This window comes from Myiozetetes cayanensis, unplaced genomic scaffold (assembly GCF_022539395.1).
Source record: "Myiozetetes cayanensis isolate MyiCay16 unplaced genomic scaffold, myiCay2020 scf3, whole genome shotgun sequence".
NCBI classification, from domain to species: domain Eukaryota; kingdom Metazoa; phylum Chordata; class Aves; order Passeriformes; family Tyrannidae; genus Myiozetetes; species Myiozetetes cayanensis.
Window position 1 is genome coordinate 51,162,473 of NW_026087521.1, and position 27,794 is coordinate 51,190,266.

Sequence of the window (27,794 nt, forward strand, 5' to 3'; positions counted from 1 at the left end):
TCATTGTGCAAGGAAGCTGTGTATGCTCTCATGAAGACATCTTTGGGAACGCTGGTGGAAGGCTGGGAGATTGACAGGATGAAGATAGGGCTGCAGCACATGGCAGTGTGGAAATTTTGGAATAGACCCAAGCTGTTCTTCGTAGCCTAATTTGGAGCATCTTCTTTGGCTTTTTTGGTCCACAAGTGATAGAGAATCTACAGCTTAGGTGGTCTCAGAGCTGCTTTTAACTCCATAGTGTTTCTCTTGCCTTTTTTTGCATACACTGTGGGATTGTTATTGTTCTCTGTTATATCAATAATTTTAGGGACCCCCCCCAGAATGGTGAGTTTAGTAGGCTTACTCTAGGCTTACTCTGATGTGAAAAAGAATAGTTGTTGTAATTATTGCTGCTTGAAACTTGCTACATTGCCCGGTGGGCTAAATTAGACTGATTTTGAAACCTATAAAATTAAATTTTTTTGGCATATTGAAATTAATTCCCTGCCCAAAGAAATTTTTCAGTAGTGAGGTAATTCCTGTTGCCTCAGTGCTCTGCAATGAATACCTTCTTTTAGTATCCTACATACTAAGTCTATGATGTATATCCTACATATACATCACCTATATTTTATTGAAACAGCAGACACATCTTTTTCTCTCTGTGTTTCTTCTTTTCATTACAGCCAACTCAAGAGATAAAACAACAGCCATTTCACTGCTTTGTGAAGAACTGTGCTTTCCTTCTGCTTGACTGCCGCCGATTCCACCACCAGGAGGCTCTCATTCCAGTGCTTACGGGTAGGTGAAGAAAACACAAGGACAGCAAAAAGAAGTGGAGAAACCCATCCCCACAGAAGTAAGCTGAAATTAATACTTATCCTATAAACATAGATTTTTGGAGTGCTGTGCAGGCATCTATTAATTATTGCAGGAATCCTAATATCCAACTATTAGTTGTACTGTAACTTTTGGGAGTAATGAAGCGTCACAGATAATATCCCTGCATTGAATCCCTCAGTGACAGCCAGGAAAGTTCATGCCTTTGTCTTCTGGATAGTAAAGCTCTTAGTGTCCTAAGTAAAATAATAAAATGGAGTAAAGCACAGGTTTGACTTCTAGTCACTCTCATCTGCCCTCTGTCACCCAACAAATATGCCTTCTCCTTCTTTGCCTCTGCCTTCTCTCTTTTAGTTACTTATTCCTGGGTTTTTAATTTTCTTCCACTTTTCACAGCTGGCTTTTATTGTCTCCTAAATATCTGCACTAACAGTCTATCTGATTGTTCTATTTTGCAAGCATGACCTTTAAAGAAAAGGGGAAGAAGAAATGTTTTCATCGTTTCTTTTTTACCAAATCATATACTTCTTTCCTTAATTATTGGCTCTTCAAAGCTGCAGTCATTGCTTTGGCTGAAATGTAGTTTTTGTTATTCAAATGAACAATGTGTCCTTGATCTCTTAACTGAAAAGTATTTAGAGTTGCCTTTTTTTTTCCTTAAACCCTACTTTTTTCTCTTCATTGCTGAGTCAAGCCTTGTATATCTGCTTCTGTGCTGGTTTCCCAGGATCATGTTTCAGTGCTGATGAGTCCAAGACACAGCTTTGTAATGCAATTTCAGAATGGATGATAGGGGAGAATAGTTTTGCTCCTTGTAGGAAATGCAGCTCCTGCAAGCGGTAGCCTGCAAACTGAGTTACCCCTTCTCTTTCAAACCCAGTTCCTGCCCTCCTTTCCTGAATTCACACATACACATTTTACATGTTTACATTTGTTTATTCGGGCCTTTTCTTATATGTACCAATGTGTAAAATACATATCCTCTGCTCTAAGAGGCAGAGAAAGTGTAAATGAAGCCATGATGTTGTATGCAAAGAATGCTTTTTTTTCAGCTTTTGAGGAATGCAGATGACTGGTCACCAATAGTCTGCACCACCCAAGGGACAGCAATTTAGAACCCATTCCTATGAGGCCTGGGAAGGCCAAGTATAGTAGTATTTACAGCAGTAAATGGGAGATCTGGTTGGTTTTCTTTTTCTGTCTTAATTCTGGGTTGTTCCCTGGCATAGCAAGGGATGCAAATATGAGACATACTAGGATCAGGTATAAGGTGGTCTTGATAGCTCAGCAGTTGTCATGTAAGTAGCTGTACCGTGTCAATGTGTTCAGCAGCAGTAAATCAGGATCTTCATTAATTCACAAGGGAAAACAAACCGTGAAAATATAAATTTTGAATTTGCATTCAATGCCCAAGCAAAGTGAGCCTTAATGGAGGGTGCTCTCTCTGCATAAACTTAAAATAAAACATAAACTAAGTCTTGGATTCTAAACTTAGGAACTGTGTTTTTCACTCTGCCTCCCTTCCCCAGATTCCTTCAAGATGACAAGCAGTCCAGAGAAGACTGGTAAGCACTCTGTACAAGAATGCAGGATAAAAATATATTCACAAATATGTGCAGCCAGCAATGTGGATGTGTCACAGAAGCTAAGGCTTTCATTAGAAGGAGTCATTATTCTTAAGGAAACTTTCCAGTCTGACCATTCAGAACCTACTCTGTCAGTCACACTCAGACCAAAGCCCTTTTGCAGCTGGCGGCTCCAAGGAGTCAAGGGGTGCCTCGCCTGACTCCCTACACCTCCCACACTCACACAGTCAGACCAGGTTTCCTTACTGGCTAAAGCCGGAGTTTCCCATAGCTTTGGCTCAGACATCTGGATCCTTAAAATAATTTAATCTTCATGCAATAACAGAATGACAGCTTGAGCGTGGTGCCTCCGAGGAGGGACCCTGAACAAAGGAAGCCCTGGGTTTTTATGCCCTCACAGTCTTCACAGAAAAGTCTGGAGTCATTGGCTCCTGCCGTGTCTCTGAGTGTCTGGTCACCTGAATGGGCCACAGGTCCCCAGGCACTTTGTTGTGCAAGGGGTCGGCACAGTGGCCAGTTCATGTCCTCTTGCCAGGGGCTCTCACCACCCAGAGCTCAACCTGCAGCTCCCCCTGCAGCTGTACACTGAGCTACCTGCACTAAATCTACTTCATCTTGTTCCTATTATTGACAAGTTTATGAGTTTGGAAGGTTTTTTTAATCAGTAATTTGTCAGATGATGTGAAACAGGAGTAGTTCCTTAACCATTCAGAAAGAATTTCTTGAAGTCCTCAGGTGTTTAATCATCTTAATTTCAAACACATGCCCCACAAGCACCTTTTAAACTTCACTTACTGTTCAGGGATTTTTGCTCATTGAAGGTCATCATTTCCCCAGACAACACTTGCTGTCTATATTGTACTCTCCAGCCAAGACCCAAGATAGAGCAGATATTTCCTTTAGAAAAGAAGTAAGATAAGAATATGGTATAGGGAAATTAATACTTAACTTTGACTATGCACCAAGTGCTTAAATATTGCAAAGAATCTCATCTTTTTAATGGGAGGGAAGGCATGTCATATTTAGAAAGTGGCTCCCAGCTCACACATCTGTGTAATTTGATTCATTTTGGAAATAAAAGCAGATGAAAATCTGAGTCTCCAAAGATTTAAATCTTGTCAGCCTGAAAGAAAGCGAAATTGTTTTCATGGGTCAGCAGACAGTCTGTTCTCACAATTCATTCATTCATTTACTGCTGAAGTAATGTGCTACTTCAGTTCCAAGATCAAACAACTGGTAGTGATAACTTGTTGTCAGGGATTGTGTCAGGATGTCAAGCCTTGTGTGGAACACAGGAAAGCTTGTAATGGAAATTGAGACAGGTGAGCCAGTGTGTAATGGGCTGCAAATGGGGATAATCATTAAAAAACATAGGGATAGTCAGTAAAAAATGAGGATTGCAGCATCCAAAACAAATATCCGAATCTGATATTTAGTCACCTAGATAAGTAGTGACACTATCCAAAATGCTCCACAATAAGCATTTATCTTGCAGGCAATCAGAACTGCAGGTGCCTGGCACTTAAGCTTTGGTTTTTAATTATGAGCATCTAATTTAATTTCTGGTTTGATTTCTTGGGACCTGAATGACCTAGATGATGGACTATAATGCAACAGGATTACCACTATACTTGGATAGAGAATAGCAAAATACTTTGAAATGTCTAATAGAAATTCACTGGATCTTTAGACATGGTTTTTGTTAGTGGTTTAGGAGAAAGGAAATAATGCTTGCTTGTCACACAAAGAAAGGAAAGGTTGTAAGCATAGAGAGCAAAGAAAGTAAGGGAGAAGAAAATAAAAAGCCAAGAGAAGGATAGTTGGTCAAAGTGGCATGGAAAAAATATGAATGGTGGAAAGAATGGTAGTGGATAATGTACACAGAGGCTGCATTGAATCAGAGGCTGGAAACACTGAACTGGATACAGAAGCCAGTGAGATATTCAAAGCCAGTGCTGATAGAGTCAGTAATTTATTTCTCTACAAATGCTTTGGAAATAAACTGAATTATATTGCTCTTAAACTGAAGTTAAGAACAATGCCAATATTGTTGAGCACTTTGTGGTTTTCTGGTATTGTACATGTAAATGAGTAGGGAAGGTGGGGTGGGGAGAAAAAACAGGTGATCACTCAGAAGGCTGTCTGTTCTGTTAAAATCTAGAACCTTTGAAAACAAGCTGTCAGGAGATTATTCTCCTTAAAGTCTGAAATTATGTATAGTAAATATTTTCTTCTGTATTTACTCACTCTGCAGATGACTTCTCTCCGCATAACACAATTTACTCAGTTTGCAACTTGCTAATTTCTACACAATTTTGTAATGAAAGTTTGTGCTGTCACATCTGTCAACAAGTGGAAGCAACATCTTCCGCTTCTCTTGACCAAGCTAAATTGAACTTGGTTTATTTTTTGTTTTAATAGACATTATTAGAGCAATGCTGTTAGGATCCAGGTAGCTTTTTATTCTTCGGAATCCCTGTCTTTGCTTATATTTAAGTATAATGACAGTGATACTGCCATGCTGCCAGTCACATTCCTCCTGCCACAGTCATGGTCTTGACATGGGGGGGTTAGAAAACACACACCCCCCCTTACCAGTGCTGCTTTGTCACTGTGGAGTGGCAAGAGGAAAACATATTTCACTGAGGAATTATGGGAGGGGATATTTGGGAGAGATTAGTTTGCTTATAAAATTGGCTTAGAAAAATTCAGTAACCATGTGATGTTAGAACCATTTTTTACCCAGATCCACAGACTGAAACACACAAGTGTGTTGTGCTTTGTTAATTTTTTTAGAGCAGTTTATGGAGTCAATAAATCTTGAGGGAAGAAATGTTCCAAAATTGTTTCTGTTGGAGACAGCTGACTTGGCTGAGTTTTATGAAGTAGTTCTATCAGTTCCTTTTCACTAGATAAGGGCATTACCCTGGTGTCACTGCTATTTTGGAAGCCTACAATTGCCTTCTATGACCCTGAAATTTCTCCAGCCATTTCAGCAGGAGAGGATGTTTTTACTCCTTTTCCCGTGACTGCAGTGTGGTTCTGCTAGCACTAGCGGCTGCTATATTTTCCCCTAGAAACAGCTATATTTCACTTGGAGATGGGCTAGACTTTTTAAAGGGAATACATGACAATTAAGGTATTAATCCTACTAACATGGTAAATTACTGACTTTTTTTCTGCTTTTCATTTTTCTTTAAGAAACTGAGACATGGAGAAGCTTCTAGCAAGTACCAACCTCATCAAACAAGCAAAGTCTTCCAAGTCCAAACAGGTTAAATACAAACCAGTGACTTTTCCAGGTACAGAGTGGTGAAAAAAGGTAAAATACTATTTCTTTTACCAAAAATTTGCAGGCTTGTTGTGAAGACCTTTGCTATGCTATAATATGTGCTCACCATTTGAGTGTGTGTACATAGATGTGTATGTGTTTGTCAATCCTAGACAGCTGGAACCATCACAGCTGCTTGTGTGCACATGTTCTTTTGTGTGTCCAGTTAGTGCAAATAACTTCCTTAGGTACTCCTTGGATTCACTGACGTGTACTAGGCAAAGGGAATATGGACTGCTGATATTTAATATTTCAGAGCTCCACACCCAAGATGCAAAGCTTGAAAAGGGTAAGAAGAAAAGCATTTGGAAGCAGTCTCAACATATGCTTGAAAGTAGAAGACTAAAAATAGCACCTCATTCTAGAGAGGTGATACAGTGTTTGGAGAAGGAGATGATGTCATAGATGGAGTTAATTTATCTCTCTCCAGCGGACATAGCTGATCTTGTTGGCACCCACATATGCCCTACAATACAAAAAACCCCAAACCAACCAACCAAACAAACAAACAAAAAATTCTTAAGGGCAGTTGCTCATATAAAGGCAATGTGGAAGTAGGATTGCTTTGCACATCTTAGTTTTTGTCAGTTTTTCTGCATGGATTCTGTCCCTAAGCCACTAAGATCCCTCGCCTGTGCCCCCTTAAAACCTTTTGTCTTACTGAGAAGAATGGGTGAGAGGACTTTACTCCTTTTGCTGGAAGCAGGTCCTCTAAGAGAGATGAAACAACTTCTGTTGCACTGAATTATGGGCAAATACAGCTTCCGAACCTTAGTGCTTTGGATATATTTTTAGTCTCTTAATTATGACAGTTCTGAAGACTGTAGTTTATTTGCTTCTCAACAGGCTTCCTTCACCAGTTGTTCTTGGGAGTTTCAATATATTGTTGGTGACAAACTATATACTACATATTTATTGTGTCTCTATCTGGAATTTCCTTCCCTGCCTTTTTTTTCCCCTATCAAATATACTTGAATTCCCCCTGAAGCAACATCCAAAAGAATCCTCCACCCAGACAGTTCAGACTCCTGAGCCGATTTGCAGGTGCTTTAACTTTAGAGAGAGTTCTTCAAGGCCACTCAGTCATTTCTTGCAAATGACTGGGATGCAAGTTTGTTGTTGCTCTCTTCAGATTCTTACCTCCAATTTGCTTTTGCTGCATAAGCATTGTAATAGTTGAGGGTGGGGAATAGTGGCTGGTCAGTTGGGAACATCTCATGACTACAGTTCAGTACTGAATACCATTTTGAAATGGAGTATTTGAGTGTCCTGTGGTTTTCTTCTTGTCTGGTACTCATTGCCCTAAGAAGAGAGGTCGTGTGTGAAATTTGGTAATTTGGAAATTTGGTAAAATAAGAAAAGAAACTCTGACCTATTCCTCTGTCTTGGATTGCCTGACTGTTAAAACAGGAAGTGGTGCCTCAACAATCCAGTGGAAAAACAACAGTGAGGGGCAGACAAAACAGGAAGAAAGATTGCAGTAGGAAGTCCTGGGGTATATTGAACCCCAGTGGGAGTTGTTACTGAGTGGGAGTTGTGCATCTGCACAGAGTTTCAAAGAACGGATACATCATTTATAATCACCAATTCAGCAAAAACATGAGGAGGAGAGACTAAAAGCCTTTTTTTTCAGATATGGACAAAGAAATGTTTAAAAAAGAAACTCAGTTCCAGTAAGGCTGATAAAGAAACCATGGTAATCAAAGGAAAGGAGAATAAGGGATTAAACAAGAATAATCAGACTAATGAATCTCTGAAGTTTAAAGGTTCGAGATTGAAAAAATTATTAGCTCAACCATTACTGAAAATTAACATTCTATGTGTAGAAAAATCGAGGAAACACAGTATTTTAAAGCCAATTACAATTCCTGAGACCTTTAAATATTATTATAAGGTAAAAATAACTATATGATGATGCACTCAATACCTATCCAAGTTTTAGGATTTGAAAAACTTTCTGCTTATGATCTCTTCTGGCCACCAGCCTGACAAACTTGTGGAATACAAATGGAGCAAGACTGGGTTTTTCCTGTAGTTTACACACAAACTCACTTGCAGAAGCAGCAGGCAAAGCCAAGACTAGAAAACTGGCCAAATAAGAGCATGTCCAGTTCTGAAATACGATTGGCTTAAAAGAAAAGCTGATACAAACTGAGAGGCTGAACTAGAAAACCTTAGCTTTTCCAAACTCATAAGGAATGTGGAAACACTGTGAAAATGATTCATTTTTCAAGTAGAAGCTCTTCAAAGTTTGGAGCTTTTTTTTTAAACGAAGAAATGTCTCAAATACTAGTGCTGAACCTCTTCTAAATGTGAATTTAAAAATGTTTTTTTCCTGTAAAATGCCATTTTTGATGTGACCAGTGAATTCCGCTGTGACCTAGAAATTAAAAATTTTCTATCAGCTGCACTTTAAATGCATTCTTCTTTCTGAAGCATGCCAGTGAAAAAGCTGTCCTGAGTACAAAACAGAGCAGTGTACTCAAAGTCATTATTCAGCCTATTTGAGACAGAAGCACTCAGTTTCTGTGAGCTGGAATGCATTAAAGGGGGAAAAAAAAACATTCAATGATTTATGCTTTTTTTAGCTGTAACACTGAAAACTCTGATGTCCTATGTTTGGTGGACAAAGCTTCTTTGCTTCATGTCTTTTTCAAATGGTTTTCAATTCTGGTGTGGGAATAAGTTAGAGAAGCTTTGATGCTTTTGGCCATAACAATTAAGACAGTATTTGTAGTACTTCCGACTTGTTTGTATTAGAAGTCAGAATTTCTTTGGTGTCAAGATTACACACATAGTCCTGCATTCTGCAGCATGGCAGATGAATCTGAGAGCAATTTTCTTGTTTTAACTCCCTTTCTGATGAGTTATTGCAGTTAAGTCAAGTTTTCTGACTCAGCTTCCTGCCAGAGCAATAACCTCTGTTGCTGCTCTCATGTTCTCTCATGCACTGTGTTCAGCTGCCACCAGGCAAATTCTAACCCCTGTATTTGCATTCAGTCCCAGAGAAATCCCTCTAAGGGGATGGTGACAGTCCACTAAATGGCAAAACTGATCCAATACTGTCTCTCTTTCCCATCTCCCAGCAGCCTGATCTCATCTTTTCTTCTTTATTGTTGAGATAAGCACCTGAGGGAATACAAATAAGGAAAATGCAAAGCATAATGCCCTGCTGGGTTAAAGCAAAGCTCTGGCTGACTCTGAGAGCTGGAATGTAGGGTGTTAGGGCAGAGTGGGAGCCTGGCCATGCTCTGTAGTCTGATCAGGCCTAGCCCTGGTGCCAGACTGGCCATGTGATGTACTTCATTCCCTTGGGGGATGGCTTCCCATTTAATCTGCGAGCAGAGGAATATTTAGCTAATTCTTCTGGTTTACTTAGTGAAATGAAGATATTCACCCGTGAACTTTAACCAGGCCTGTGACTGAGCTTTAATTCAAATGCAAGCTTGTCACCAAACTTGAGGACTGATAAGAGTTTCAGATCAAATAAATTTTACTGTTTCTTTCTTCATCCTACTTTTATGTGATCTTTGAGGTCAATTCAAATGAAAAAAGATATATGTAACTGCAATTACTACTCCCACTTAGCTATATATGTGGACAGTCTTATTTCATAATCAGTCTGTTACTTCTGTTTATCATGAAGTTAATATTAAGCTGAAGTAGAACAAGGTGCACTTATTCCAAAACAAAAATCTATGTATGTGGAGTTAGTCAAGAGCAGTTATTTTGGAATTTGCAACAGCTGTTTAGAAAGCTCTCACAGTTTAAAAAAAGACCTGCACTTCTGAAAGTATACATTTCATGATTCAGACTAATATATTTTACTGACTGCATTTCATTTTTTTCAGTAGAGATTTTTGTGCAGAGATTGATAAACTGTAGAAGGTCACGGCACCACCCTCTCAAGCAGAAAAAAATGTTAAACATTTAAAAGCTGCTTTAAAAAGATGTACTTTTAAAATAAGTATAAGCATAGGTCAGAAATATGCTCAGTGATAGGATTTTTAAAGGACTGAATTTTAGCTGGGACATGCACTTAATCCATGTCTGTCCATTTTGCTAATGATCTGTTTGTTACCTCAGGAAATCCTTGAGTTTCCTCTAATTTATCAGCTAATAGTGAAAATTAGAAGTGAGTATGTCAGCCACTAGGTAGTGACATGATGCTACACTCAACAGCTTGCTCATGGGCAAAGAGGAAGCACACCTTATGTATAATAAAGTCAGAAATTTATTGTTAGTATAAATGAAATCTTGATAATTGAAATCTGGATGATTATTGACCCAGATATAACTTACAGAAAGAATAACAATGCAGTTAGAGTACTTCTATAAAACGGTAACACATTACACTTCTTGGATTCTACCTCTTTTCCTTGTATTTCACTCATCTGTCCACTGCTCCTGTGAGTCATAGGGTTGGTGGTTTCTTTCTGGTGTGTGGGTGATATGGGGAGTTGTCAGCACCTGGAGTCCTTTGCTGCGAGACTATGATCTTCATGTTGGTGGTTTCTCCTTCCTTGCTCTAGGATACTCTTGGTGTCATTTTTTGCATGCTTGCTAGCACACATTTACAGCTTTCTTCAATGGTCTGCAGTACCACACTACGTCTGATTTTATGGCATGTGGTGCTCATTACATATGTTAGCTGTTATTTTTTTGTTCTCTTTATTACCCCTAAATCCAGCTCCATGTCAGCATTTCTTTGACTGATCACTGGTGAGTTGTTCATAGCCATCCTGTCTGCAGGGCCAAGCCTGTTCCTCACCTGTTACATTTACATCCCCGTATTCCTCTGCCCACCTTGTGTCCCCACTTTTCAAGGCCCCTGCTATTGCACAACGCCTGTATTTCTCTACACTGCATGCTTGTGCTAGTCCTAACTCTCTTTCAACACAGAATAACTGTTACTTCTATTTATATAAAATGATGGCTGTACCACACACAGATAAACAGAAGTAAAACAAATTAGCCATAGACCTTGTTAGTTATGGAAACTGCTGTCACAGCTAACCAAGTAAAAAATAAAAAAGGGTCAAGAGAAGTTCAAACAAAAGCAAACCTGACAAGCCTCAGTCCTGAGGCCTTGCAAATTCACTACAAAGGTTATGGCAAACTACTGTATTACAGGGTTGCATCATTACAGGGTTTTAGCCTCAAAAGTCATGAGAAAGTAAGAGCAAGCTGTGCACACTACCACATCATCCATCAGGTTAGGGCATTTTTTTCTTTAGAAGTGTTTAGAACTGGACATGCTGGGGTTTTTTCTCTTTTGGGGTAGAAAAAAACATGAATGCAAGAGTTAGAATGTCAGTTATCTGAAATTTTAAAACTAGAGCTTAGCTCAAAGAATACTGCATATTTTTACAGATAAAACTGCATGGCATATTGAAGTGGAGAAAACAAGGGTAATGGCAAGGATAGCCAAGCACCGAAATTGTCTGATTCTTTCTCTAAAGATGAAAGAAAACCCACAGCCTCCCCAGGCAAACAAACATCTGATTCAGCTTTGAGCTAGATAATCTCTTGATGTCCCTTTCAATTCTATTTTTTCCTATTACTAGTCTGCTTTTTTTACCTTAAATAAAAAACTCCTTGTGCATTCTCAGAAGGGACAGCTTTTTATGTCCTTTGTCTTTTTGATAGACTGTATGTGATATACTGATGCATGTCTCCATAAATCCTCTAACTTGGCTTAGGTTTTGCAAAGCTTAGAAGTGGCCTTGTTTTTCTTAGTTCGCTTTTTTTTTTTTTTTTTAAAGAAAGAATTGCTAAGGTCATAATCTTCTGTTAAAATAGTGAATTTTATGGTGCTTGGACTGCTATGACTTAGTGTGTACAGCTGACATATAGGTTATTCTTTTTCATTTAGAAAAATACCCATTCCTGAATTCTCTGGTTGGTGTTTTGATATTAATGTTATCTTTGGCATCTTTTCTTCTCCGGTCACATATAATTTGTTGTGGTCCTGACTTGACCTGGCACCTCTTTAATATCGATGGGCACAGCCCTCTAATTCATCATTTCCTCCATAGCTGCAATTCTGAACCATGGTCTGGACAGGACATCTTGATAAACAGAAGGGAGATCTCTAATCCTATAACATATCCTTAGTGATTAACTCAAAGTAAATTAGAGGCAGCAAAATCTGTGTCTTTTTAATGCAGGATCACTCCCAACACTGTAGTATTGAGTACTTTTTCAAGGCTTTTCTAAGGATCTCAAGACTGCAATAGAGACATAACTCAGTCTCCCACTACCATCTCTATTTCTTCCAGTAATTCCATTTTAACAACAGAGCTCTCCTGTTACTCCAGTCTGAACAGTGAAGCTTGGCTAATCTCTTATTTTTGCCAATCCCACTGAGACCCATTGTATGCATGTACAGCTTTTGCAGTTCATCTTAAATCTGACCAAAGAGAAGGACAACATAGACAGGGTTGTGTCCTTCATGTAAAATCTCAGTGTCTACCCCAACATATATGCAGGCAGAGTTTCAGTCATATTCCCAAGATGGACATGGAATTCAAGGAACTGTGCCAGAGAGACTGCAGATAAATGAGGGATTTGGACATGAAGTGGCAGAAAGATAAGCAAGAATTGCATAAGTACAAAAAATGGTGTGGATTCATCCTACTGTGTTCTGATAACCTGAATTCAATTCTGCTATTCTTCTCTTTTGCTAGTCTGGTATGCTTTTAGACTATGCTAGTCTAGTATACTTTTGCTAGTATAACCCATTAGATAACGGGCTTTCAGAAGAGGTTTCAGGTGTGAAGAAAGAGGAGCAAGTTGTGATGTACGGTGTGATATAGTATAAATTCCATGGGGCACATTTAAACAATGTGGTGTTTCCCTGAGACTGACCTAGATGGAATCTATGTCTGCGCTTCCTCACAGAAAGTTTTTGGCAGATTTTGTTTTGGAAGCAGTGATTGTTCACTATGATATGACTAGGGGAGTAGATAAAGTGAGACAGCATTGCATGGCTATCATGATTGCTGGATTTGGGTAGTTTTGGGAATATAAGAGCTAACATAACTTCCAAAGTGGTGCTGCCATTTACTCTGTATATTCCTTTCTTGTAAGAGACACTAGAAAATTTTTTTGCCTTGTTAATATTTGGATTGTCTTTGAAATATTCAGTATTCTTTCTCTCTTCTGCTTGCCCTCTCCACCTCCCGCCCCCAACATGCATTTTCAACTTTACAGGGGAAAAAATAATCCAAACAATGGCTGCTAGAGAAGGGAGAGCTGCAGAATATGAAGAAATTGCTGCACCATTGCCCGGAAGCATTCTGCAATTCTGGGAAGACTTCAGATATTGTATTATTTTATCCTGGTTAGGAACAGGCAAACTGCCAACTTGAAAGTTCAGAGAAGGCATTAGCTCCTATATTTGACTTTAGTCCTTTTGAGCAACATAAATATGGATCAAACCCAGGTAATCAAAAAAAAAACCCACAACAAACCAAAACCTCAAACCCAAACAAAACACAACAAAACCAAAAAAGTCCTCATGATTTCCCTGTTCTGGATACTTAATACTTTTATGGTAATGGTTTGACTTGGGTCTTATCTTGTCCAAACTACTACAAGATCTTGTGTGAGAGGAAATGCAGATTACAGTGGTGTGTCTCATTGCCAGCACTTCACTCCCAGCTGGAGATGCACTGGTCAGCAGCAGAACATGTAAAAGGAAAGGAGCAGATTCCAGCACACCTCCACTCACTTGGCCAGTGTGTGGGATGGGGTATATAGGGTTATTGCACAACACTAGCTGGAAGCCAAATGAACAGTTAATGATCATACAACATTTTGAAGCTGTAGAATGGAATTTATTGCCCAAAGTAGCATTTTGGAGTGGGAAATAATCTTCAGATTCTGTGCATTCGTTGACCTTTCTGAGAACTATTTTCCGAACTAAAAGGATAATGAAGGGAAGGTTGTTTACAGAGGCATTAGCTGCAGCAGAGGTGCTCAGTAAGACCAGAAGGGTCACTCTCTGCATGTGCATTCTGTCCTGGAATAATAGCATACTTTGTGAAGGAATTCGCCTTTAAAGGGCTGTCTGCCTAAGTGCTCTTCTGGAATAGCTCTTGTGGAATAATGCAGTTTTCAAAAGCAATGCCAGCCGGTTCCTCAGTATAGACAAAGCCTCAGGGCTCCCAGGATTAGACTTTTGGTACTCATGTAAATTGCTTAATGTCTCAAATGGGGGCCCTTCGAGCACTCCTGTGGTGTGCTGATGATGGCCGAGGGCCATGGGGTTTGTTGCTTGGTTTCCTGACTTGGCTAAGAAACAGCTTGGAAAAAGTGCCCTTAACCTCCCACAGACAAAGGGTGCACAAACACCTTGAAACAGGCTGAGAATGTTGCTCCCATCCCTTCTGCCATTTCAAACCTACACAAGGGGCGGCCAGGAACTCCTCCTGCTCACAGGAATCCGCGGATGTCTCCTTGACATGCGGTCCTGTACTGACTGTGCTACCAGAGGCAAGCTAAAACGGGTAATTGCTTTCCACATACTGCCTCCAAGAAGACTGCAGATGTCTCAAAGTGATCATATCCTAAAAAGCACCTTTTCCATCCTTTTAAAATGGCAGATTAAGTCATGTGTGTGACTCAGCCTCATTTTCTTGTCCTGTGACTTCAGGCAAGTCACTTCTTTTCCAGCTCTCTGACGGGTTTTGGGCATCCAATCCAAAAACGCCGTGTGCCTTGTTTAGGAAGATGCGTGAGTGGCACCCTCGAAAAACAAAGGCAGAGCGTGTTGAATCGAACACCCTCCTAAGCAATGCCATTCCATGTTTTTACCTAAGGCTGCCTTTCCCAGCTGTAAAACAAGGGCAATGCCATATTCCTTAGATACAGCGAGTATAGTATTTCATAAAGCATAGATGATGCAGTGATTAAAGACAGCGATTAAAATGTATTTCAGCGCGGGACGGGGTGAGGGAAGGGACGGCCGCCGTTCCTGCCAGGAGCCCGTGCCCGCCCTCATGGCTCCGCCTCTCGGCGCCGGCGGGAAGGCGGTGGGTCCGTGCCCTCAGGAGGAGGAGGGTGGGAGACTGTGGCGAGTTTGGAGCCTTGCCCTGAGTACTGTACCCACCCGCTCCCGGAGCTGCCCGGGCATGAGCTGGGGTTTCATTACTGTTGTAATTTTCTTAGGGAATTACGGTGCTCCGCGGGGGAGGGAAATTCTGTGGTGCCTCACCCCCTTGGGAACAGAAATGTACATCCCATGCAAAGGCAGCTGGCAAGGAAAAACCAAATAAATCCGTGTGTTGATAGGCGATTAATCAGTCATATTCCTCTGAGTCAACACAGGTGAGATCACACCATGTTGCCCCTTGGGGCAGGTCAGATCCCCTCCTGCCCCTGGCCCAGGGGGTCGAGCTCTGCTCCAGCCATTTTCTGTCGGTACAAAAACCCAGTGGGAACTGCTGGGACCAGGCCCCTGTCACATCCGCAGCCTGGAAGGGGTGCAGCATCCAGGTCTTCATCACCACTCTTGGGCTCCTGAGGTGGCACAAGATTGTTGGTGTTTCTTCATAGATTTGCTCTTTTGTCTCAGACTTTCATCCTTTTATGTGCTTCGTTGCAGGCTGTGGTGACTGAAATCCTTCGAGTGTGCCAACACACCAGCAGCAGGAGGACCCTCCACTGAGCAAGAGGATTTTGTTCATACCTAAATTTTTTAGTAGGGTGAGGTATAATTTCTTAAGTTTCCCTTGTAGCCTGCAGGAAGGCACAGGTCTGGGTCTGCCTCATTTTTCTGCCATGAAATGCCAATTGCCTCAGAATGGGGAGAAGGAGAACGATTCCATGACCTGCTGAACGTTATTGAAGTGCAGGATTATATGCATTTCAGGAGGATGTTTCTAATGAAGAAGGGGATTGTAATATAGTTTTAATACCTTTTGCATTACTTGTTATTCTTCCTTCAGTATTTGAAGTTAAGGATTTCTTTAAAATCTCTTATTTTATAATTAATGTTTTACTGTAATTATGCAAAGGCATGATTTGTCATTCCATAATTGTCAGGGTTCTGAAATATAAATGAAATATAACCTGACACTATCAGAAACAACTGATTTTGTAAGAATATTTCCATTAAATATTAACAGAAAATAATACTAAAATGTTGGTATTTTGTTTCTCCCTTTCCCAGCCTCTGTATACAGAAGATTCTTGCAAGCAAATTAGGCATACCTTAAGTATCCATTTAGAAGCTGAAAAAAAAGGCACTTTGCAGATGTTTAGCCTAAACTATCCTGACCTCTCTTAGACTCCCAAATCTTACAATTTGTGGATTCTGTTAGAAAGGATGAGCAAGTAAATATATACACACATCTGGGTGAGATGGTTTACAAAACTTTTGATCAGCCATAGCTAGAACAGCAAAGGAAAACTCACAATTAAAACAGAAGCAACTTAGCCATTTACAAACCCACAAAAATGATTACAGGTTATAAGATCGTGTTTCTAAGGAACTACTTTGTATTCATTTTTTTTTTGCACTCATACAATTTAAGGAGGTCATATTTTGCTTCCTGTTTAACCATGCTATCACTAAGTGCCTGTTCCAGTTCTAGGCCTTGTTTATAAGAAGTCACATAGAGAGGGCAGGGAAACAGTGGTGAAGTACAGACATGGCAAGTTAACCATGAAAAAACTTGAAATGAGCTCTCTGTATATGATTTTGCATAGTAAAAGCCTCATATTTTTATTACCCTTCCTTTATTCTCTTTATGCAGGCATACTCCTTAGAGGCATTACTTGCATGTCTTCAGCATTTACTGGTCATTCTGAACCTCAGCAAGAACTTCAAAACAAATACAGCTTTAATAGTCTACTCTCAAGATATATCACTAAGAAGTTGTAGCCTTCTCAGTAGCACTGTTTTGTGGGTTTTCTTTCACATAAAGATGGGGAAGCTGAGCTGTTGCACAGCTTTTCTGTTAACCGTTCTGTCTGTAACTATGCTGACTTTTGCTATAAAAATACAGACTGCCTTTAGCATTCTTACCAGAATAAATTCCAATAATGATAAATCATTTTAAGTGTTCCCACCTCCAAAAACTTGTCTCTGACCCAAGATTCTCACAAAGGAATGAGATCTCTTTTCCTAATACCCATGAAGCCCCTTTCTAGCCAAACCGGTTCATCTTAAAGTAAAGCAGTAGATTTTTTCCTTTTGGTCTGGTATATCACATAATGAAGAGCTGGAAGCAGAATCTAAGTTTAAATCCATATACGATGACATACTGACAAGTTTCTGCAGTTCAAGGATTTCTTAAAAGTACTTTTACAGTCATTTACTCATTTATTGCCTCCCCAGTACTGTCTTTGTTTGCATTTCCCAGCAGTGATCAATACTTTATTGCCTGCTCTTTCACAATGAAGGCCATGGAGGATCAAGTAGTTCAAGAAGAACCAGGATACCAGGATGATGAGGTGAATTTAAGGCTGGTTGGAAAATATGAGCAGCAAATGTTGTTTGAAAGTAATTTAATAGTGTTAAGAACTCAGTGGAGAGACAGGAGATCCCCAAAGACCATCAGGGAGTTCAATGCGTTTAAAATTTTGCTCCAATCTATTACCAAAAAAATCTCCTTCTCTTTGTCCCTGTACAACCTGGCTCTTCAAGTACTCTTCGTTAACGTTTCAAAAGCTATGCACAATTTTTAATGGGGTTATCATCATTTCTTTATATTTTGTGCTTCTATATTAAATGAAAGGGAACTATCAGTTAATTTTGTGCTTCCGAGGAATGGTCATTGCATGAAAAGACTAAGAAACTGTGGCAGAAAAGCTCCAGATGACAATGATGATAACACAGGTTTTATTAGCACAGCGGAGGATTAATTGCCTGTGAAGTTACACTTCATGGAGAAGGTGATAGGAAATGTTAAGGCCTTTTTGGTTCACTATGGCTTTGCTTATTTCAGTTGCCCAAGAAGTTTAAGTATTATTGGGGAAAATCAATAAATGTTTACAAATTTGAAACAGACACATAATGAGATACACATAATAACAAGAAAATAACAAGAAAAAGCAAAATCTATTTTTTTTCCTGCTATTTTTTTAGGAATCCTTTTTTCAGGATATTGACCTGCTACAGAAGCATGGAATTGTAAGTATTAGCAATCACTTGACCACACAGAGTTTGTGTATGTAAAGATGTTGTAAGGTTGTTTCCAAAACTGTATGCACGTTGATGCAAATAGCTGAAATTCCTCCTTGCAATACATTCTAACTCATTCATGTGGAGACAAATTTTGCCTCTGGTGATAAGACAAATTTTTAGAAAATCTCATGCACATCAGATTCCTAAATAAAGTGGCAAGACACTCAAAGTATTTAGCACCTAGCACTCTTGAAAAACCAACTGCTTGCTAATTTATTTGAAAACTGTGTGGTAGATTATTTCCTGTTCCTGCCAATCTTTGTAATTACTCCTGCATTTTTGGTGCCTGTGAGATTACACTGTGACAATTGTTGCTATACTATTTTCAGCCTGCTGGTGAAGGGGGTAGAGTAGGAGTGAGGAAAATATTAGTAGCTAGAGAAGTAAGTGCTTAGTTTTCTTCATAAAATATGAATTCCTATCATTGTTATCATCATCATTATCACATAAACATCACCTATTTATTTGAATTACTATTATTATATGTTTATCTAGGAGTCTGGCTCATGGATTGGAGTCCTATTATATTCAGTTATAGGAGCAGAATAAAAGGTTGGGTTGACTGAAGTAACATAAGATTTAACTCTAAATGACTACAGGCAGATACAGATGGGAAGGACACAGACACAATGAGTCATCATTAGTCAGCACTGTAGCTACTGGGCTGAGCATGTCAGCAGTGTAATTGTTGACAACTTTTTTTATTGGCAGTTTTAGAGTTCTGAAGAAGGATCACATGATTGTGAGCTCTACCTATGGGGCAACCCAGCAAAAATACACAAATTATTGCATTAAAAATTTAACAAGTTGATCAAAGAGGCTAACCTGAGCTGGAAGGGAGCTGTACTAGCCTGTCAGTGTTAAATAAGGCACAGCATTCACAGAATTATATGAATGTATGAAAGATCTTGAAAATAAAGAATAATGACTTAGGCTGTTTTCTTGTTTCATAGGGCTGTTCTGCTCCTTTTCATTTTTTTCTTTCCTCCAGGTGGTTATTCCCACACCCCAGGGGAAGGTTTTGTTCTCAGCTCTGCCAGTTAAAAGCTTTGTGTGAACATGTGATGACCCATATCTGCTAAATTAATTTACTTGAAGAAATAATTTTTGTGGATTTAGATTTTTTCTCTGAGGAGCAGAGAGAAAAATACTTACTAGATCTGACAGTGTGGCCACAAAGAGAGTCAGAATAGCACAACTGAGGTTGTGGTTCGATGATCAAAGGTGCTTGGTAGGAATTAAGGTGCTGTGACCCCCAGCCTTTGCTGAGTATCATACATATATCACAGGATGAGAAATAAGCTTCCAAATGAACATGACTAATTTCTCACACAACCCCTTCCCTTCTTATGCTCTATGCACTCACACACTCGAGATAAATAGATGATACGTCCAGTTCATTGTTTTTTTTCAAAGGAAAATCTTGTCTGGAAATGGTAAATTGATGTATTATCCCACACCTTTCACATGGTATGTTTTTTTGTGAGTACACTGTTTGTGCTTTTAAATTCCCAGTAATGTCAACATCATAAAATGAGGTGAGAGGAGGCAAAATGTGTCAGGGGGGTGCTGTCTGAAGTCGTGCTGTTCCCAATTTACAAAAAACTCTAGTAGCTTATTCCATCCCAAACTATCAGTCAGATCTAGAGATACATGTGTTTTAAACTGGACATAACTGTGAACATGCCAAACCAGCACAGCAGTTAGATCCCGATGATCCTTGTGTATCGGCTCACAACTATCCACTCTCAGATTATACGGTTTACAGATTATCTGTGCTAAGGGACCAAGGACAGACTTGAGTGTTATGTGGTTTCTCAGGATGGGCTCCATGCTGTTTGTAATGATCCATACTGTTTTTTCACTACCAGCTTGGATCTAGAAAAACTGACACCGAAGAGGGACAAGTAAATACAACCGGACCCAGACACCTTTCTCTCAAAACCACCAGGAGCTGCTCTCTGCGCCACGGTCCCTCACACCAGTCATACTCAAAATTTTCTTTTGTTGGTGTCACAAACTACACAATGAAGAGTTTACTGTATAAATCTGTTTATTTATTTCTTAGTGAAAACATGCATGCATATGAATGTATAGCAAAATATGTTTCAAAGTTGTTAACTGCCTGAGTACTCACAGAAGGGAAATTTCTTTACAGAATGTAGCAGATATTAAAAAGCTGAAGTCAGTTGGGATCTGTACAATCAAAGGAATCCAGATGACCACAAGACGTGCGCTGTGCAATGTAAAAGGGCTTTCAGAGGCCAAAGTGGACAAGATTAAAGAAGCTGCAAACAAGCTTATTGTAAGTCACTTTCCTGAGAGTTTAAACCTATGCTGGCCTCTCCAAAATGCTCTGCAACATTTCTCTTAACAGATTTTCCACCACATCATTAAGGTAATTTTGAAAATTACTCTGTTACTGTAAAGGGATAATACTTTATACTCCACAACAGCCAGATAGTGTTTTTCATACCTAACCCATGTGAATGAGGCTAGAGTGGAGAGAAGATATTTATGTACGATATTGCACTTTAACTCCAGGATAAAGCTAAAGTAAACCTCTCATGTTGTCTCTGGTCTTCCTTAGGAGCCAGGCTTCCTGACTGCCTTTGAGTACAGTGAAAAACGGAAGATGGTATTTCATATTTCTACTGGCAGCCAGGAATTTGAGTAAGCTTATCTCTAAAATCCCTCCTTCACCCAAATATTTCCAATGATTATATTTATTGTCCGTAATGAGACACTGAAATATAAGGGAATAAATACTCAGCTAGGACAAGTAGGTGCCTTTGCATTTGGAGCTAGTGCTGGCTCAAAGATTCCTGCATCAGTAATCAACAAAGCAAACTCCTTTTCTGAGGGAAACTGAACTTTGTACAGTCACTGTAAATAAACATCCAGAGTTTGCATCCAAAAATCATGAATGTATCATTTTTTACTTAGTCAAAACAACCTGCAGGTCTCAGGTCAAAATTACAGGTGTTCAAGACCTCCCCTGAGATATTTTTATGGAATGTTATCTTTTCAAATGTTATTTTTATTCTTCTTTCTTTCCAGTTATAATTTCTATAGATCTTATTCTTGCACGTAAAAAGAGAGGTGAAGACAGAGTTACTTCTTTATGAATCAGGGATCATTTAGTGCCCTGCACTTAATGCACCAAGTGAGGGGCTTTAGGGCAGAAATTACTTTTCTTAAAGTAGCAAAAATGTCTCATTTTTACTTTCCTCTTCTGATCTTGTGGGTTTAACTATATCATAATCCTCTCCCTTCCTCCAGTAAACTTCTAGGTGGTGGGATTGAAAGCATGGCAATCACTGAGGCCTTTGGAGGTGAGAGAACCACATTAAATGAGTATTACCAAACAAAGAACTGAAACTTAATTTAGATTTTAATTCATAAAAAATTGATTACTTCAATCAAATTTATCACATTGTTCTCACAAAGATGAGGACCTGCACAAGTGCAAGAAGAAAGAATCCACTTCTTTTAGTGTTTTCTCATTTTCCCTCCTCATTTGCTTTCAGACTAAGTTTGAGCTCAGTAATCATTAGACTTGGTACATACTGATTCAGTAAAATATATCAGTGTTAACACTATTACTATGGTGCCAAAGTTCTGATGCAAAATGTCCCTTTCCAGTAACACAACTGCCACAAAAGGTATGCACATTTAGTGTACATTGTATTTCATGTAAGATTCTGAAATTACAATTAAGCTACTATTATAGTACACTTGATTAGTTTGTGCTTAACACTTCAACAACAAGAGTTCATAAAACACAGTACTCTCCCCTTTAGAAAAGATAAGCTGGAGACTAACATAATTTGATGTAGTGAGATGGTAAGCTTCTCCTTGATCATTTTACTGAAAATGAAAGTGTCCCAGGTCAACAGAATCAACCATTTCTTACCCCACCCATCCTCAGTTAACACTTTTCCACAGGTGCCATGTGGTTTTGACTTCTACACACAAGGGAATAAATGACCTTAGCAATCAAGTGCGATCAAATTAGAGCATTTCAGATTTTGGTTTTCACGTGACGCATTTCTCCTGCGCAGAATATGATTTATAAATTGAGGTTAAATGATTTAAAAAGATAGAGATAGAGGTGAGTTTTGTAAGTAAGAGTATTTCTAACTGCAGTAATGCCTGAATCTGGCAAACTTGGAAAAAAAGACCCTGACTTTTTTTTTTTTCCTTTTCTTTATTTAACAGAGTTTCGGACAGGCAAAACCCAGCTATCTCACACTCTTTGTGGTAAGTGTAATACTTGAGATGTTTTTTCTCAGTGAATCCATTCTTTACCCCTATATCAGAATTAAACACATAGAGACAACTCGGAATCTTTTATGTCTAGAAATACAGTGTAACAGACCTTGGTGACTCTTACCTCCATTAGCTGTGTTTAAGTAGAGAACTCATATAAATGATTACTTTTAATACTGCCCACACCCATGTAAATTTTGCCATAAGAGCCCAGAAGATAATAGACTGCCTTAGGTAAACCAGTATAACACACCATCTGGAAAAGCAGAGCACAAATATGAGTCACACGTAGATGGGGGGGCATTGCTCAGAAAAGGGCAAAGGCAAAGATTCTATCTCAGTATCTCTTTTACTTTCCTGGTTTCCAGAGGTTTTGCTGAATATGACATTCTGAAAGGGCACCAAGGGGATACTACTGGCTGTCAGTAACTGGATAAACAAATACTTTGGCGGTTACGGTATTCGGGCAGAGCCAAATACAGCAGGACTCTGATTTCCCAGAGATACCTCTCGATGTGTAAAGAGGAGTAAACAATAACTAATATAACTACTAATGCTGCTGGAATTACCAGACACTGGGTAGGCAATAAACCCTAAATAAACCCTACATTGTATAGTGAAATATGGCATGTTCTGGAAAAATAAGGCCTCTTCTGGTTAGTACAGTCTGATGGCCAGCAGAGTCATACCCTTTTGCATGAATGATTACAACTGGATTGAATATTTTAGCTTATTCACTCCAAAGAGACTAAACCCACAATCAGTAACTATTCATGTATCAGGAAAAATTCATATCCAAAGAATTTTTGATCAGATGAGTTACAGCTGGAAAAAAATCCTACTAAAACAATACAATTAACTTGGGCAGAGGATTAAGATGATGCATTGTGTATAAGAACTTATTAATAATATTCCTAAAATATACAGATTTACTTATGGTACTCAGTAAAACACAGTTTTGACACTGTTTATTAAATCTCATCTGATCTCCACTCGAGAAAAGGGGCTTGAGTATAAACTCAAGATGGCAGGAAGACTTGAGATACTTCTGATTTCCACACTGATTAAAACTGATGGTTCTTTGTGATATGAATAAGCAGTTGTATTTTATTTTTAAAAATAGTAATAATAGATGAAGCAAAAAAGTATTTTTCCCACTTTCTCATGGTGATCTTCTATGATTCTCTGCAGTGACAGCTCAGCTCCCAGGACCAAATGGCTACACAGGTGGAAAGATTATCTTCATTGATACTGAAAACACTTTGTATCTTTTTGACTGTTAAAGCTACAGGTATGATGAACTGAAAGACAGTTCATTTTATTGTATGGACGCAGGAGTCTCCTGATACCTTCGTGTATGTAAAACATTATGACTGGCACAGAAATCTTGAAGAGCACAGTGTGTAGTGGCCCACAAGGAAGTGACTTTTTCCTCTGTCATTTCATGTAATTCAACCTGGAAAAATTAGAGTTAGGATTCAGATTTCGTTTTGGGGTTTTTTTGAGATCTAATAGGCCTCCTACAGGTGATAGCAGCTTTTCTGTTCAAGATAAATTTATCTAAGTACTAAACACTATTTTTAACACTTCACATCTGTGATAGACTGTGTATAAACAGGTTTTGCTCACAGCTAAATTCCTAGAGCACAGACATCCATATGCCAGCCCCACTCCCGACCTCAAAGCCTAAACACAAAACAATTATCATTGTAGCCTTAAACTATCTTTAGGGTACGTGGGACAGTATTAAGAGAAAAAGTCAGTCTTCTTCTTTCCCCCCTGCCCTACCCCTAATTCTATTTTGGAATGGAGTTTTATTATTTTCAGGGCATGGTTTGTACAAAGAGAAATCCTTAACTCTGACTAATGTCAGCCGACCAGACCGTCTTCGTGACATTGCCGATCGCTTCAGTGTTGACCACGAGGCAGTGCTTGACAATGTGCTGTATGCACGTGCATATACTAGTAAGAACAGTATTGCAACTGGCATGATATTTAAGTTTTTTCTCTAAGGTACCCGTTTTAATATTCTCAGTTTATCGACAGCTCCAACACAATCTGTCACAAGACACTGCTTTAAAACTTAAGAAAGTTTTAAATGGGACTTTTACTTTGAGAGTGCAATATAAACATGAATAATATGATTAAAACAATTTCTGTGTGTCATTTAATTCAACATTAAGTTGGAATGTTTATATTGCTTTTCAGTTCTTAACACGAGAAAAAAAGTTGTCTTCTTGCATAGTTTCATCGTGAAGCTTTTCACAAGGAAGTGTTGTGAGATGGGCAAGTGGAAACTGGAGCCTGCAGAAGCACAGGCACTGTTGGGTATTGTTACTGGGCATAACAGTAAAACTGCTGGCAGTGAAACTATAAACAGTGCAAACATTTAAAGTGGAATTTTAAAATTCACACTTTTGTTCCTTCAGAGCTCTTTCTGGTCCTAATTTCGTTTGGCAACTCTACCTCCCACCAGGTGAACATCAGATGGAATTGCTTGACTATGTAGCAGCCAAGTTCCATGAGGAAGCTGGTATCTTCAAGCTATTGGTACAAGACTTTTTGGTTTTGTATGCTTACTGTTTCAGAATAAGTTTTCCTGTTTTCTTTCACTATATTTACTTATCTAGCATAATTGCAATGCAGATCATTGACTCCATAATGGCACTTTTCCGTGTGGATTTCAGTGGCCGTGGAGAGTTGGCCGAACGACAACAGAAACTAGCTCAGATGCTGTCAAGGCTCCAAAAAATATCAGAAGGTTGGTAGCACAACCACCTAGTAGTGCAGGTGTATTATCAGTCAGGTACTGGCCCAGGAATCTTTCCTCACTTTACACCTCTGTCTGTTACCAAAAAGATCAAACTGAAAATATATTAATTCAAGATGACAGATTGAGAAAACTTTAGAACTTTTCAGCGCTTAGAGTTTTTCTAGAAATATTGTCAAGTCCTAAATGAGAGAATAGGTTGTCGATCTGGACAAATATCCAGTAAGACAAATTATCTTCCCCAGATTTCTACAATCTAAATACAAAAGAAATACAAAGAATAGAAAAAAGGATGAAGGCACAGAGAGATAAAAAAGCCGTGCCCATTGCTGCTTTCCCAGGACTTTGCAATGCTCTGAGGGATGATGACAGGATGAATAGAATTTCTTCTCTTTGGAATGTCTTAGAAATGTTGATGAGGAATTAGTAAATGCTTTTTTTCTGTGCAGTAAAAAAAAAAGGCAAACAGAGAAAGGGAGGGAGAGGATGCTGAGGGCAGGGTGCCAAGAGAGAAGATGGGAACCGAGAAAGACTTTTCCACTGGAATTCTGAAAAGTGCTCGTTTTTGGTGTATTACAGCTGAAGCCATGCAGGAGCAAATTCAGGCTGACTCCTGCTTAACTGCAGCCATCAGCCATAAAAAATATTTGCTGCTCATTCATTTGAAATTTGAAATGCTTTAGCAGCAGCCCTGCTTTTACCATGGATGGGAGAATATTCTGTAATTCTAATTGGATGTAGTCTACCCTCTTTGCATTGTTTTCCATTACAGAATATAACGTGGCTGTGTTTGTGACCAACCAGATGACTGCTGACCCAGGAGCAACTATGACGTAAGATAATTTTTCTCTCTCTTTTTAAAAAATGTCTTCTATTTTGTAATACATATTTAACAGAGATGAGAACTGAGATTATATCTGGCAAGTGGCACTGAAATGAAGGTTCAGATTGTTTATTGGTTCTTGTGGTATGAGGAATCGTTCATGGATGACACCTCTAAGTTTCTCTCAGTCTTTGTAATGACTGTTTTTCACGTTTATCTGCTGCTTGGTATGATGGTCTGATTTCACTGTGACTTGAATGAAGAGAACGAGCTACAAAAAGTATTGGAAAAGCATCCCATTTTCCTTAGGAGAAGCTCATATATGATGTTTAAATTGTGCATTTCTTGAGCCTCTTGAATTTAATGAGAGGCAAATGATGCCAGCATTGACCATTTGAACATCCTATCTTGAGGCAAGTGTGTTAAAGTATTTTTTCAATGTATTGACCTATTTATCATTCATTACTGAGTTGAATAGGCCTTGCCTGACAGTTAATCACAGTATTAACCTCTGGAATTTGCACAGTGAATCACCACCATTTTCTTGCTAATTCAGTTTTCAGGCAGACCCAAAAAAGCCCATTGGGGGCCACATCCTTGCTCATGCTTCGACTACCAGGATCAGTTTGAGGAAGGGGAGAGGGGAGCTGCGTATTGCAAAGATATATGACAGGTAAATGACCTTTCCCTCACAGCAAGGGTCCTGCATCACGAGCAACCACAAGGTGACAAAGTTCAAGGTACTGAAACTTTCTGCATGGTAAGTTGGGAGAAAACCTGAAAGGACAAACTAATTAACAAATTAAACAACTAATTAAAGTTGTCTTGCATATTGCACACATTAAATTACGTGATCTTTCATCTTAAATCCTGCTAAGATGCTCGGCTCTTAAAGAAGACCATCCAGTAATTTGGTAAGACTGGTGCTCCCTTGGCAGGAAAACTCCAGAGCTGTTAAATTACTAAGTTTTCCTGACACAATGACTTCACATTTTCTATCTTGATGATATTGATCACGTTTTCACATAGGTATAAAGGCACTGAAGTATTCCAGGTCACTTACACCTGCAACGTTTTGGGGACTGTTTCACAACTACATTTAACATGGAGAAACCCACAAGTTTCTTGGTTGTTTGTTTTTTTTCCTCCAGCCCTGAGATGCCTGAAAATGAAGCTACATTTGCAATAACCACAGGAGGGATTGGGGATGCCAAAGAATAGGTAAAAAAACAGTGTAAATGTACTGCTGGGCAAGTTGGGATGAAGATTTGTGCATGGCCACCAACTGCCTGGCTGCATTTCTAGCTTTTGGGAACTATTTGAGATATTTTGGGAGAACACTGGGATGAACTCTGTACAGTTCAGTTTTACTGAATTTGGTTCATTTAAGGTCTTTGTTTTTCAACTGAACTTTCAGCAGAGAAAGATTCAAGAAATAAGCTTGTGAATTGTTCTCTGAGTCCCTTTCCTATGTTTTGTGAAAATCAAAGCTGTTCTTTCACATGAGATTAAATATACTCTTTCTTAGTTTATTTCAAAGAGAATGTCTAAGTGGTAGAATTTAATGGAGCGAAATGAAGAAGAACTGGAATAAACTCAGTTATGAAATTACCATAAATAGATGGAAAAGGCAGTGGGAGGAGCAACAGCCCAGGAACTTGATGGATTCTCATGTACTGTAGAAGAAAAAGTAATTTTGAAAATATGTTCTTAAGCATTTTTATCTTGATTGGATAAAGCTTACATTTTTATTTAGCATTTTTTTCTTTTTGAAGAGAATGTTTTAAAACTGTTCTTATTAAATTTAAAAATAAAGACTGAATTAGAACAGAGATCTGATTATGTTTGGGTGCTTTGAATTAAACCCTCCTCTCAATAATCCCATTGATCTTTCATGAGAGAAATAATCCGGGTGCAACCCAACATTTTAAACCTTTTTTCTAGCTCTCTAAAGGAACAAACTTTACCTAATTTGCTTGGCATTCTTCTAACAGAAG

General features: G+C 38.9%; 1 protein-coding gene across 8 annotated transcripts; it reads left to right on the forward strand.

The window, feature by feature from the left end:
* The first annotated feature begins 804 nt into the window (after positions 1-804).
* Positions 805-27,475, forward strand: DMC1 (DNA meiotic recombinase 1). 8 transcript variants are annotated; one of them, XM_050323573.1, is made up of 17 exons: positions 805-838; positions 2,349-2,384; positions 5,607-5,727; positions 15,347-15,447; positions 17,109-17,199; positions 17,834-17,878; positions 20,091-20,237; positions 20,523-20,605; positions 21,215-21,267; positions 22,154-22,195; positions 23,396-23,468; positions 24,078-24,169; positions 24,681-24,754; positions 24,851-24,965; positions 25,747-25,807; positions 26,354-26,470; positions 26,949-27,475. In XM_050323573.1, the coding sequence occupies exons 5-17, from the start codon at positions 17,143-17,145 to the stop codon at positions 27,016-27,018; spliced, it is 1,029 nt and encodes a 342-aa protein (XP_050179530.1). In that variant the 5' UTR covers positions 805-838; positions 2,349-2,384; positions 5,607-5,727; positions 15,347-15,447; positions 17,109-17,142; the 3' UTR covers positions 27,019-27,475. The 8 variants fall into 8 exon arrangements, with proteins under 8 accessions (XP_050179530.1, XP_050179528.1, XP_050179531.1 ...); XM_050323571.1 differs by having other exon boundaries at positions 17,112-17,199; XM_050323574.1 differs by having other exon boundaries at positions 5,607-5,707; positions 17,112-17,199.
* The last annotated feature ends 319 nt before the right edge of the window (positions 27,476-27,794 follow it).